The sequence below is a fragment of the Natrix helvetica genome (genome assembly GCF_964273705.1).
Source record: "Natrix helvetica genome assembly, chromosome: 1".
Classification (NCBI taxonomy): Eukaryota; Metazoa; Chordata; class Lepidosauria; order Squamata; family Natricidae; genus Natrix; species Natrix helvetica.
The window spans coordinates 105,040,221-105,055,248 of record NC_138548.1 but is presented as its reverse complement, the minus strand read 5'-3'; the positions used below and the strand labels follow the sequence as shown (position 1 = coordinate 105,055,248).

The 15,028-nt window shown below is 38.8% G+C and overlaps 1 protein-coding gene across 3 annotated transcripts in view; it reads left to right on the top strand.

Annotated features, from left to right (window-relative positions):
* Positions 1 to 5,961: 5,961 nt before the first annotated feature.
* Positions 5,962 to 15,028, top strand: part of TUB (TUB bipartite transcription factor) — a 73,349-nt gene continuing 64,282 nt past the window's right edge. For 2 of the 3 annotated variants that reach the window (XM_081938321.1, XM_081938320.1), the window contains exon 1: positions 5,963 to 6,516. In XM_081938321.1, coding sequence (XP_081794447.1) covers positions 6,479 to 6,516 — 38 coding nt within the window. In that variant the 5' untranslated portion in view covers positions 5,963 to 6,478. Of the gene's footprint in view, positions 6,517 to 15,028 lie in introns of all 3 variants that reach the window. The other variant, XM_081938322.1, reaches the window with a different exon arrangement.

The following is a 15,028-nucleotide window of genomic DNA, read 5'->3' as shown; positions in this document are numbered from 1 at the left end:
AAACAGGAAACCGATTCAAATTCCGGATGCCTATTGCATGATGGCTATGAACAGGATGGCTGGTGATTCATGTCAGCTTTTGCTTATTGTCCCCAAGGGTCTGAATAAAGCAAGTACTTAACATGAGACATAACAGAAAACAGGGCACGGGGGATCATTTTAATTTGCTGGCTTATAAAACCTTAATAGCTTCAGCATATAGCAGCAGCTAGCTTAATTGCTGATTTTTCTAACTAGGGCTGTTTCTTGGATGAGAAATTGCCAGGCAATTCCAGGCTGTTGATCAGACTGGAAAATGGGGGTGAGAAACACAATTATTTTGGGAGAAAGCAGCAGCAAACAACTTCTGTAACACTGCAAAAAAAAAAAAAACCCACCCGAACACCTGGACATATAAAAGCAAAGCCAAATTAAGGAGAATACCTAAGGAAGGGCTCCATGAGTCTGAAAGTTTGGAAGAAAATACCTCTGGTCTTGTTAACCAACTCAGATTAGATCCTGCAACATTATCCTACGACACGTATATTTGTCTTCATTTGCCAAATAAAAAAGTTGATGTTCACTAGAATTCAAAAGGACAAGACCTGTCCAAAGGAGGCTTATTCCCATGGCAGTCTTATCTGCTGGTCCTTGTTTTGTCATATTTTGCAGTTTGGTGATTTAGGTTTCTTGGATTTGTTTTTGAATAACTGCTGTCACGCTTTTCTTTTCTTTTTTAATGGGAAAAACTATAGTTGTTCTTTTGAATGAAACACAACATATATTTACTGCCAGATTTCTTGTTTTAATATGCGAGAATTTCTTTTTATATATTTTTTCAGCTATTAAACTACTCGTTTATAAATTTGGAACTCATTAATGTGTTTTGTCCTTCACTTTTTGAGGGCAAAACATTTTATATCAAATTAGGTTTCAGTTTGCATTAAGTGCTTGATAATCTGGTATGCTGTAAGAATAATGGGTACTTTAAGAAAAATGGTATAAAATTTGATATTGTAAATGATTTCTGCCAATATTATAGCAAAAAACATGTTGAATTTATTATGTTGGCAGTAATGCTACATGTGGAAATTTGTACCTGAAAAGCTAACATTTTCAGTCTATCAGCTGTTCTCTAGTATGACAAGTATCTCAATACAAAGTGTTGAATTATGTTTGGCTGGGAAATAAGAACTGAGAAAAAGAGTAAGAAGCAGTAGATTCAAGCGAGTGAATGAAATATTTAGCTATTTTGGAAAAGACTCCACTGTGTCAAAATAATAATAATTATGAGGACAAGAACATAGAGCCATTGGTATCAAACTTAATTAGGACAGCAGTGCTATTAATTATGTATTATCCTCAAAGGTATCTGAAAGCCTCAATTAAATGTATGTCAAACTTGTCTGTTTCAAAAGGCTATCCCACTATATATTTTATGAATATTTCTTAATATTAGATCTCAGAAGGTAGCAGTACCTGACCAACATAATCAGGGAATCAAAACTAAGCATCTTCATAAACATCTATGGGACAAATGGGCAAATGACATATTTTGCAACTTGCTGTAAAATGATGCATTGTATATCATTTATAATATGAAGCCAGTTGTAAAATTATAACTCACGTCATTTGCAAAATGATGATGTGTGTAATATCATGATGGCTTTTATCAAATGATAGTAAGTTTTATACTTGGTCAGTACTTGAATGACTAACCACCAGGAAATTCAGATCTTCAGACTAGACTTGAAAGTTGAAAAACATCCTATATTAAGACAATGAAAACTTTTTCTGAATTGTTGCCAATAAAATGGATGGTTGTGTACATGTAGTTACCTTTAGTTAATTTTGACACCAACCTTTCCTTATTATTTCAATTTTTGGGGATTCTTAATTCATTTCAAATTTTCTTAGATCAAAGTCTTATTAGCTTTTTGAGTTTATTCCCGATTCTTTGAATTCTTTAACTTATTTTTATTTTGCTCAAGAATGAAGGTAAGTTCACCAGATGGCTTTTCAAACTTGTTGTTCTGAAGACCTAATATCAAGATATTTAAATAAGTAATTTCTGAAGTAATTACTAAGTGAGGTTAGCAAACTTTACTGTCCTTTAAAAAGTTCCGTTGTGACTGAGAGCATCTCTTTGTCTCCTGGCTCTCAACTCTGCAACAGACCATATATAATCTCACGTAGCGCAGTTGTCCAGGGCATAAATGGGTAATCTCCTGTCCTCTTCTTCTCTGGAGAGGTAGAATTGGTTAATGTATGAGTTCTTCAATCTTTGCCATAATCATTAACTCTGTTCACTCAGACGAGCTAGTTTGCCATGCTCCAGCCTGAAGTCCAGTGCTCAACCGCATTTCAGCCTAGTGTGTTATGTAAAGGATACCCAAGTGGTTGCTTATAATTGGTGTTTTGTAAATACAGATGACTGAGTTGAGAGAACCACTGGAAATAGTGTATTATACAAACACAGCTGCAGAATGATAGGGTTGCTGTATATAGAAGAAGGCCCTTCAGAGATGGATAATCTGGTGTTCTTCAAATATTCCAGATTACAATTCTTAACATAATCTCAATTGTTAATGGCAGAAATTTGGAGTTCAAAATCTCTTCAGCCACCAGATTTTATAACTAGCTTTATGGTATTTCAGCCCTATATTATTTAAGGCAAGGATGGGCAAACTGATCTCTAAGTGTTTGTCAGAAATAAATTAAATAGTTAAATGAAACTTCAGCCACAAATTCTGTAAATCTCTGACTCCAAATAACTTACATATTTCTCTTAAAGAGGCGAAGTTAAAATAATTCAGGGCAGTGCAGTGTTTGTATTTCTCTGTTACTTAGTATTCAAACACAAAGAATCTTCTATCGAAGTATGACTGTCATCTATAAGAGGGCAGGATTAGTATATAACTTGGGCCTCATGAGAGTTTAAAGTCCTCGTACTAGCAAAATCTCCTTGTGCTACTTAAGTGTCAGCTACCTTCAGCAGCTGATCCTAATTTTCATAAAAATCTCGTGCATCTTTTCCAAGACATCCAAGTCTTTCAAACTAACCAAATTTGACTTTTTGCAAGAACCTTTGTGTGCATTCCCCAGTTAAGTTTATTTCAATGTGTGAGAGGAATATGAAATGGATCATACCCTATGGTAATGTAGTGATATAGTAATTATTTAATTTCTTTCTTTCTTTTCTCTTTCTTTCATTTCTTTCTCTTTTTCTTATGTATTAATTCTTAGAAATTAATTTAGCAGATATATATATATATACAATGAAGGATTCAGTGGTATTCAGCATACAATACTGAACTCATTAGTCCTCTCTAGTGAAACAAGTGAAATCCATTTGTATCAGCAAGTGAAATACCAAATAATGGCAAATCCAGTTGCCCCTCAAGAAGATGGCACAAAACCTTTAATAACTAACTCCCTTCATATACAATTTACATCAGAGGTCCCCAAACCCCCAGCCACTATTGGGCTGTGCACTGTTCAGAACTGGGCTGCGGAAGTGGCAGGCAAGCAGACATACGTAGATCCACTTTGGCCTGCAATGGGCAGGTGAGCAGGCACTTGCACAAATGGAGCTGCGCATGTGCTCGCCTGCCGCTCTCACAGAACCATCCCCCTCTCCCCACTGCCAGTCCGCAAAACCGGAAAGGTTGGAGACCCCCTGATTTAGACAATTTCTCTGTAATTTCCACACCCCATCTGTATCAAATTATCCATGCCACCAAACAATATAAAACTAGCTTTTGTTATGTCTCATAGTCTTTGGTGCTGAGCTTGGTTGTTTTCTTGCAGACATTTCATTATCTATCTAGGTAATATCATCAGTGCTAGAAGAGGGTGGGGTTTGTTCTCTCTGTATACTATGGCTTGCCCTTCAGTATTGCTGGGGATGCTGTTTTCTTCTTGGTAGTACCTTGATTAGGCTGATGTTTACTGCTTCACTGTCTGATTTGGTAGTTACTTGATTGGGGTATTGTTTACTGCTTGATTGTGAGTTTGGTATTAATCTTGATGTTAATCTCTGCTTATCTAGATGTTGATTGCTAGTGAGGAGGTCTTTTTGATCTTGTTTCCTTTTTTGTCTCTTTTGAATAGTATGTATATCTCTTATGTACTTCTTGATGGCTGATTTGTCTGAGTGCCAGATTTCTAGGAATTCTCTAACATTTTTGGATTTAGTTTTATGTTTTATAAAACAAGTTTTCCAAGAATCAAAAAGGTCACCTTATTTTTATGTATAAAAGCATAAAATGCTCACTTTACAAATGGACTTTTAATTTTTTTTCAATGAAATAAGCATAGAAAACTTCTTTGTGTGGAGTTTTGATACAACAATGTTTTCCCAAGAATGTGAACTTGATTTTATTATTAAAGATACCAGCCTAGAAATTGGGAGATCGTGTCCTCTAGTCCTACTTTGGGCATGAAGGTAGCTGACTGATCTAAGCCAGTCCCTCATTCTCAGCCCTAAGAAATAGGCAGTGGCAAACCACTTCCAAAATCTTGCCAAGAAAGTGGCAGAGACTTTGCAGGCATTTCACAAAGAGCCAATATTGATTCAAAGGTAAGCATGCTACACAAACACACACAAATGAATAAGGGCAATGTTTGCAGCATGACATCACTGTAGTTGTGTCATTTTGCTGCAACCCTCATTTGCTGTGGATGTCTGTGCGTGTTCCCAGATATACAGTACTTAATTTCCATTTGCAATTTTTTCATGATTCCCAGTTCTTTACCTCTCTGTTTCATCTTATCCCACAAGGTTATCCATTCAGTGATTCAAGAATGGGAATAGCTTCACCAAGCCCTTATGATTACAGTCTTTCTGATTGTACCTAATTGCAGCACAAAGAAGCTGTGCCAATGTTCTCCCATTCTTCTTCTTCTTCGTCCCATTTATGTTGCTTTCATCTGGTCTTCGGAGTGAGTCAGTTCCTTATATACCGACCCCACCCTATTATGGCACCGCCCAAGGACCACATAAACTCCGTTTGGCTTTGTCCCTCATTCCTTCGAAAAGAAGTTGTGAGTGGCAAAGCCTGGAAACAGAGTTTAGGATAGGGGACAACACGGACAATAAATACATGCCAACATAGTTGTCTGTTCGCTCAAGAATGGATGGAGACTTCAACTCAGCAGTGAGGAAAATACACAGCACTAAAACCTCTCCCACTCGGAAACCCCCCCCCCAATACACAACTATACTATAACCTCACGTGCATCGTTCCCAGATTTAGCATGAAACACCGTCCGCTTAAAAATGTATTTTGCCGAAGGAGACACCCGCCGATTAACCGAAGCGCCCTAAAAGACAGCAGGCTTCCTTCAGTTCCAATGCAGCTATTGCAAACTCTGGATTTTGCAAATCTATTCCTGACGATTTCTCCTTCCTTAAAAACAAAAAAAACAAAAAACTGTTCCGCGCAGACAAAACTACCGAGCATCTTCAAGACGACCAGATAATCCATTGCGCGAGAATTGTGACGCGTGACTCCGGGCCAGAAGAATTTTTCTGCGGCTTCAAATTATTTGGTCTGATGAGGGCAATTAAAAAATAAAAATAGAAATAAAATTCCTGTGGCGCGCGCGCTCCCGAGTGCTGGAGCGCGCGCCGTTTCCAACCCATCCCGGCTCGGCCGCTCCCTCCTCTCCCGCTTCCAGCTTTCTTCCCTCCCAAAGCTTTCCCGCTCAAGGTGGCCTCAGCTTCGCCGCTGAGCGCGGCGCCCGCAAGGCAGCCAAGAGCGCGCGCGTTGCCTTGGCGAACCTTCCCTGAGCCAAGCAGACAGCAGAGCGAGGCGGGGCTGGGAGTGGGGGGGGGGGGGAGAGAGAGAGAGAGAGAGCGAGAGCGAGAGAGAGAGAGAGAGAGAGCGCAGCGGACGCGGCGATTGGCTGGCGAAGGGCGGCGTGTGAGAAGAGGGGCCGGGCCAAGCTGGTCCGGTGCAGTGGCCTTTCCTGGCCGCTACTGGGACAACGGCGTCCCTTCGGCCCCCGGGAGGACGCGGGCTCGGATAGGCGGAGGCTCGGCTAAAGAAAGGGAACCACAGCAAAGAAGCGGGCTGAGGAGTAGCCGCCGCCGCCACCGCGTCTCTTCTCTCTCTCCTCGCTTCTCCTTGTCCTCCTTTCTCCTCCTCTTTGCTTCCCCACCGCTCCCTCTTTCCGAGCAAGTTGTCTCCCGGCCCCGTTGCAGCTCGAAGGGACAGCGGCCGGGAGGGTTCCCTGCTCCCTCCCTGCCTCCGCCTAACCTTCCCCGAGAAGATGCCGCCGCTGCCGCCGTCGCGGCTGCTGCTGTAGGTTGGCTTGGCTAACTCCTCCCCATGTTCTTGCCGCCGGCTTCGGTGGCTCTGCTTCGCAGGCCGGGTAGAGGATGCTGTCCTGCTCCGTGCGGGGCCGCGACCAGGGAATCGCCGGCCGTTTCCTTTCCTGCCATTCCGGCCCCCGGGGTTCTCCGTGCCGCAGTTGTTAGCTCCTTCGCCGAGCGATGACTTCAAAGCATCAGGCGGACTGGATTCCTTACAGGTACTTCCCAAGGCGCCAGATTGGGCTACTACTACAATTCCCCCCCACTCCTCCCTGGGCGCGGTTTCCAAAGAGGCCGGGAAGGGTGCTTGTAGGCAACAGTGTCGTCTTAAATAAGTTTTGTATTTAATAATAATTCTTTATTGTCTGTGCACAACATATGTACAATGAGATTGCTTGAGCTCCCTCAGTTTAAACCCCCTCCTCCCCAACATAATACAACTCACAGTGAAGGAAAAAATAATAATGCTGGGGAGGGGGATACACGACTCTAATTAAACGAAGCTGTAAGAAAAGTGCTTTTGACATTCTTTTAAAGGATTAAATAAAGGTACCTCGGGCAGGTGAGGAATAGAGAGCAACCAGGCTGAGGGATAAACTAAGAAACAAGCCCTGCAGGGAAGGAGTTTTCATGAATGAAAGTGGCGAATAAATAGAAGTACGGTAGTTTGTTTCATTTGGGAGGAGATGTGGCCATTGCATTTGTGAAACTGCATCCATTAAAACGCCAACAATAACAGGGAAAGCTCTGGAACTATTTTTAATCTCTATTGTACATCACAGCCCCTTGGAAGGGCTGAGAAATCTTTGTTTTTTTCACTGACATGCGCAGCCAGTTCCTATTATTGCTTTTGTGTGGTTGCTACAGGGTGATTCTTTTGTGATGTGTTCTAGATTTATTTCAGTGGTTCAGATCATGATGGGGCATTCTATCCTGTTACTGTCCCAGTTTCAGATAGTAATAGGAGTCGATATGTATCAAGACCAGTGTGCTATCTCATGCTGCTCCATTATTATTTGCATCCATTCTATTTTTCATTCTTCTTCCCTTCATTTATCTGCAAAAGTTTATGACATTTAAGATAATTTCAAAGATCATTGCAATACTCAGGGCACCTGTAAAATCTCCTTTTGTTTAATTTAAATGTTACCTGCTACCCTCAGGAACAGAGGACTTTTGTGGGTCAAGATTGATTCAAGATCCTTCATTGGTTGACAACTGCCTTGTATCTGACATTCAGTTCTGTTCTTCACTGCTTTCCCTGAAACTAATTTCCAAATTTAAATTCTTTCTGTAAGGGAAATTGATGAACCCAAGAATAATTTGTCACAGGCGGTAAATGCATAGATCCCTTATAAACAGATCCTATATAAAAATGCATATATCTTTCATGCAGTTACTTACAAAAATTATTTACGTGTGAAGTATTCCAAACAAAACTTGTATAGAATTCCAGTTCAGGGGTAAGATTGACATCTATTCTTCCTTGGAACTTACCTGAGGAATCTTGTTTTCTATGCTGGATCCCCCTCCCCCCCTCTATGAATTACCTTTAGGTTAAGGGGATCAGAAACAGTGATCTTATCAAATAAAATATAGATAAATTTAGATAAGGTGAAAAAGGGGCTTTCTTTAAAGATAAACAACTAAAATCCAATGTTTGTTGATTTGGGAATGGGGTAAACAAGTAGCTTTTTACATAGCATACCTCAATTCTTCCTCTCTCTCCACTGAATTGTTTTGCTTGGACTCGTACCTTCCTATATAATATTGGCAGTCAAATACTTCTACCACCATTCTTTCTGTCTTTGTGACGAGCAGGAATTGCCATGGCAGCATTAGCTGCTGTTGTCGGTAATTGGTTCCTTGGTTGCTATAAGCTACCAAAGCCTCGGCTAGTTCTCTTTCTGAGAAAGCATATATGCATGCCTCAGAAATAAGTGAAGAACAGTGCTTGACCCAGAGAGCTAAATCCCCTTGCTTATCATGCCTCCTGATCAGGCAGGAAAAAAAACCCCTAATCTGGCATAAACTAGTTTGATTGGAAACTCAGAATTGCTGTAACAAAAAAGTTGACAAAGAGAAAGTGGATTTCTCTTCATACCAGAAATTATGTAGATGTTTGGAGCATATAAAACATTCAAAACTTGATAGACATAAAATTAACTTAAGCAACATTACCTGTCCCAACTTTGCATCCATAATGCTAACTATCGTATGATCACTATCCAAGCTTGTTGATAGCCAATTTGGGGGTATTCCCCCCCCCCTAAACTGGTGCTTTCTACAACTTGCTGAATGAGAGTGATCAACATCTGGTTTGCAGGCTCTCTGCACTTTTCCGCCAGGTTTTACGGCCTTTGGAAAACAACTAGATTGCACTGCTAAATTTCTAAGTCAAAAGAAAACACTGAATTTTATTTCCTCTAATATATGTTTGATGTAACTTACGCTTTTTTAAAAAAAATCACATTTGTCAATAAATTATATCTGTTCTAGACATATAATAGCATTTTGCTTCTGACAGTATCTGTTGTTCATATTGGTATAATATTTCCCTATATTTTCTTTTATGGAGACAGTTTTTTAAAAAAAATGTAGCTACTTGAGTAATAACTGTTCATTAGGCACAAACTAAAACTACCCCAAGTGGCATTTTGGAAAATTGGTCCAAAATGCAACTATTAAATTATCAGCTAATGTTAGCTGCCAGGCTTCATGCAGGAAGAATTTCACAATTATCAGCCTGTTCAGATTTGTGTCAAGTTTCTGCTTTTTCTTTTTAAAGCCTAACTCAGTGTTAGATGATTATTTGATGGAATGTTATTCAGTGACTGTGTTCACACATTATATTTAAGCAGGTCAGCTAAAAATCAAGTAGATCTGGTTCATTTTAACCTGCAGTTGTTTGTGGTTGTTGCTGTTTTATGCTTTCTTATTCTGTGTGCTGCTGTTCTGATTAATTTTTAATATTCTTTCTTATTGTGAAAACATGCTTGAATTGAAGAAAATATGAGCTAAATAAGCAATGGTGGAAAGTAAATATATTTTAAATTAGATTTGTCCTGTGGGTGAAAGTTCATTGTTAATTTTTTTATTACTGTAATGGCTCCTTTGTAGAAGTACCTAAAGATGTAATTTTTACTTGTAACTGATTTTTCTTGCTCCGAGGTATATGTAACATTTTTAAAGGGTGAATCACAATTATTAACACTTGTTTTTCCTCATGAAGCATTTAAAATAACACATAGTTGCTTGCACAGAGAATGCATAATTTTTTTCAAATGTTATGTGTATGGTTATGGCCCTTCTAGTCAGTGTTTTTATTTCCCACAGAGAAAGAATGCACTCTGTATGCAAAGTGAGAAATCAGATCTCAGCATGGAGTGAAAATAAACTGTATACAATATTTTGGAAGCAAAGATTGTCGCATGCTGTATTTTTAAAAGAGAGAGGCAATTTCAGTTCTAAAACAGAAGGCTGAGGACATGGTCAGATGGCAAACGATGCAACAGCATTTCTGAAACCAATAAGTTATTAACGGATTGAGTTGAATAGAATATCAGTTAGAACCTCTGTATTCTGACAACATTTTGAATTGTCTGGAAAAAGAGTTTTGCGTAAATACCTGTGTTACCTGATGGTTTAACAGTAGCTACCCTATAAGAAAACTGTACTAAGAATACAGTAGTAGCACTAAAAATATTTTCCAGTAAATGTAGATCAGTTAGAAAACAAAAGATTTTGAGGCCCTAGAAAGAGTACAAAGGAGGGCAAGAAAGATAATGAAGAGCCTGGAGGCTAAACCGTTGGATGAACAGTTGAGAGAACTAGGGGTGTTAGACTCTAGCCTAATGAAGGGAAGGACTAGGGAGTGACATGATAAGTAGTTTTACAGCATTTGAGAGGCTGTCATAGAGAAGAGGGAGTCAACTTATTCTCCAAAGCACCTGAGGGCAGGATCATTAAAGAGAGATCTAACCTAGAACGAAGGGGAAATTTCCTGATAGGGAAAACAATCAGTGGAACAGTTTGCCTCCAGAGGTGGGTCCATCACTGGAGGTTTTCAAGAAGAGACTGGACAACCACTTGTCTAGAATGGTATATGATCTCTTGCTTAGCAGGAGGTTGGATTAGAAGACCTCCAAGTCCCTTCCAATCTTGTTATTTGATGTTCTATGAACTCAAACGTATGTTGATCCTGACGATTTGCAGAAAGATCGTAGCAAGAGATAAATCACTGCCTATACTATCACTTTAGCAGCCTCAATTTTATAAAGGGGTTTAGAATATGAATAAAGAAGGTAATATATGTTTATCATTTCCCTTCAAAGTATCCTTTTTCTGTTCCCTGTTTTGTGTGCTTGAAAATCCTAATGCGGGTATTTTTTAATATCTAAAATTGTTGTCAAGCACAAGGAATCAGGACCACTGTGCTGTCTTGCTCACTCACATATAACAGTGGTTTAGCGGGTTTAATATTACCCAGCAATTCCCTTCACCAAAACCCCAGAACTGTTCCAATTAAGTCCAGCCGAAGGCAGATCGATGCTAGTCCACAGAGCAATGGCCAGTGAGTACAGAAAGCACTTGAAAGTTTCCCAAACAAGACAAACGAATAAGGCAAAATTAAATCCACAATACAAGAGGTTCACAAGGCACAATCCAAGTCAAGACACAGTGTCAATCCAAAGCAAGGCAGGGGTCACAAGAACCAGGAAAAACATCTAGGCAATGAATACATTGTTCTCAGCATCATCTCCATCTGTCTTCTGTGCTACATAGCCAGTTTGCGATGCAGCCCATAAAGTGGGGTGAGTTTGCCTCCTCTCAAGTAATCAGGTTGACCTTCGCTGTTCCTGCCATTTCTCTGCCCAATGTGTTCTTGGATAAGATGCAGAAGGCAGTTCCTCTTCCTCATCATGCTTTCTTCATCTGAAGCCTCAGAGCCAAATCCCTCTTAGATGGTTGCTCGGAGCCATTGCCCAACTCCCCTCTTGAAGTGCCTGGGGCTGGTTCATACTCCTCTGAACTGACATCTGGAGACATATCTGGGGAAGTGTCCAGGGAGGGGGGAGTCATCACTACCACACTTTAAGTAACAACTGATTTATTGTTCTTGCTTATACACAAAAATCTAGTCAATTAATGGTCAGCACTAAATTGGCACTAGATAAGAGTTAACTGAATTCAAGAGGGGCTGGACTTGAATTGCTCGTGGGAATGTAATAATTCCAGGATGATTCCTCTCTTGACTCCACCGCCACACTCTACTTCTCCTTCTCCTTCTACAATTGTTTGCAGATTACAACATGGAACATTAGGCATAAATAAATTCTGTGTGTGTGGGAAGGGCCGTCTCCTAGAAATGTAAGCTGATACGCTCTCTATGTATGTGCTGGGCATTAAGAAAATTATCCACCAATCTTTAATAAGATGAACACCCTTTATAGATGCAGATGGTAGTACATAAAATAGCATACATACAATATATATATATTATTCATACCTTACTGAGAAGTGGAAGAAAGTGAGACAAAATATATGCATCTGTTATTCATTGTTTAAATTACTCATTATAGCTCTGCTAAGTTTGCAGAAAGTACATGCCATGAAGTGGGAGAAGACATCTAATACAGCATTTAAGCATATCTGAAACGATAATAGGTATTCTTGCAGATAATCATCTATAGAACAATATTTTTAGTTGTCCTATAAGTTGAAATATTTGCAATTACATAGTTCTCTTGTGACTACCCTACTTATATTTTATATAACTGTCCATGTTGTAGGCTGGCCAGATAATTGGGCTTTTTGTAGCAATAAAACATCAATATATACCAAAAATAGGATGAAATAAACAATGGTGTAAAATCTTTAAGGAACAAGAACAGTATGTTACACAGAAAATTTAAAATTTGGTGGATTAAAAGTGCACTGAGCCAGAAAAATAGAAGTGCTTTGCTAGAAAGAATGCAATGTTTGTAGGGCAGACAGAGCTGGGTAGAGCAGAGGCACTACCCTTTCCCAGTATCTATTAATTGTATTTCTGCACTCTCTGAAATGAGTCTTTGTTTGTATCAATTCAGTTACACTACCATTCTCCTGATCATTTATGCAGTCATATTGAGCCTGACTCCAATGGATTCATGAATATGTCCAGGTAGATTTCTGGGCAAAAATATGGAAGTGGTTTGCTACTGCCTTATTCCAGATTCTCTCTGCCCTGCCTAACCATCAGTCCATGGCCTCTCATCTAACTATTAACCAGTCCCACTCCACTTCACGTTTAGAGATGATTCCATTGTTACAGCTTGAATGCCTCTTGCCAGAAGTGTTACACTAGCTGTGCTATATATCAGTTTAAATTTCAATTAATTATCATTTAGATAAGTCTCTCTTACATCTAAGAAAAATATAACTTTTATTAAGTAAATTCTGATGAAAAAAGGAATTTTTTTAGCCTGACATAATAAGGTAGCATTTTTATTGTGCTAATTGTAAATTAAAAAAAAGGTTTTATCATGTCAAAATTTCCTCGTGCCTTACTGAATGCATAGGATTTTTTAATATTACAAATTAGCAATTAGTTATATAAGAACAGGTGACTAAAGAAAATCTGAATGTAGCATGCTGAAATCCATTCCTGAATTAATCTCTAGTTGACATTTTTCTTTGCCACCTATTAATGGGGGAAAGTCTCAGCTGATTTATGTTCAGTGGGATGGTTGGATTTGCTTGGACATGCAGAGGAAAAAATTAGAAATAAAAGCACTTATAAATATGCACAAATCTTCCAAGTGAATTTTAGCATTGATACCAGAACTAAAGATTGTGAAATTTACATTGACCATATGGAAAACATATCCATTAGATTTTATTCCTAACATCCCTACGCTGCAGCTTGATCTCCCATGAACTCATTTTCATTCCATGCCTGATCCTGGGCCTCACTCTCTTCCCAACTGCAATAGTAGCTTAGCTTTTTTGTGAATGTGATTTTTTAAAAAAAATATTAAGGGAATTACCGTATTTTATTGTGCTAGGAATGATGTAGTGTAGCGATTTAAGTCTGTTCTCTGCTTATTTTCTTAAACTGTATTGTGGCGCATGGACTTTTAAAAAAAAAGTTCATATATAAAGTGACCTTAGTATCTGGCTTGTGAGCAGCAAGCAGTTCTATGTATTCTGCTCACCCAATCTGGTCCCAGAGCATCCATATCTACTTCTTTGGTGTTTCAGTACCTTTTCCTCATAGGAAGAGAGTGAGATGATTTCCTGTTCTCCTACAAACCCTTTTCCTCTTGGGTATCTTTAAAATATGTCCCAGAAAATCATCCAACCACTTAGAATGGAGGTTTTAAAATAACTTTTAATATAATAAACTAATTAGTAAAGTTAATTAGCATCAACATATCTGACTATAGAATTAATGGAATAACTTCCAACTTAATAATCATAATTATACTAATTAGAGAAAGAAGAAAAAGTCAGTGTGTAGACCTGCAGATGGGCACAGGTTGGCCACTGAAAGAAACAGCAAGTCCGTTTTCACAGACATTTATCTAATTCTGAATTCCTCCCTGAATTTACTTTGAAGGAAGCTGTCCTGTTGATGATGTCATGCACCATCAACTTAAAAATGTAGAGATACTTTCTCAAACTGAGTGATACAGATTCATAATGATATAGGTACTTCCCCCAAGGACGTTTACCATGTCATGATCCTTCTGTAAATCCTCTACCAGTCTTTATTTTCATTCTATAACTTATTGCTACAGAAACAGGACCCTTTCTTCCTTCCCAAATGAAGAAAACTGAGAAATATACAGTATTTATGTATTAGGTGAATTCTGTTTTATCCTCAGACGTTCAAGACAGCATACATCAGCAGCCAACATTTTCCACATAATGATCCTATGAGATTGTTTGAGCTAAGTGCTCTTCTGAACTGCAGCCATTAACTGCTTGTCCGTCCTGTAAAACTAGCAAGATATGTTGTTATTTTTAACTGTTTAATCTTGGTAACTTTATAGGCAAGTGCTCTCCATGCTACCCTGTCAAGCACAACTTCTTTTAATTATTGTATGTTCAACTTTCTATCAGATTTGATGTTATCAAGCCAGTGTGTTCTTTGCTTGTCCCTTCTTCTTTTCTCCACTAACCTTTTCTTGCACCATTGCCTTTTCCAATGACTTTGCATACATAACATGGCCAAAGTAAATCAGACGTACTCTTACGATTTTAGCTTCTAGTTATGTGTCTGGTTTTTATGATTTAACATCTCTTTCTGATTATTCTAGCTTTATATTGTATGTGCAGTAATTTAAACTAGCACCACAGTTCAAAGGTATCAATTCTTCTTCGTCAGTCATTCTTGTTGTCCAACTCACACCCAAAATCATGTTGAGTTATTGCCATCAAGTGTTCTGATGTGATTTTTTACAGAGTAATTCACCATTGCTTTCCCTAATCCTTCCCATTTATATATGATTGGTACCGGCATATGGTTGATGAATCATATCATACCATATGGCTGGATTATCTAGAAAAGAGGTGGGTTTTAAAAAGTCATTTTCCAGATTTCAAATGCATCTCCCTTTTGGCCATAGAACAAGTAAGAATTCTGCCTGACTAAGGTTAACATGGCTTGGATAGGTGGGTTCCCCTGCTGCTTTTTCCCTTTCACCCATTCCAGGAAAGAAAATTGCCTTTCTTTCTTTTGAGATT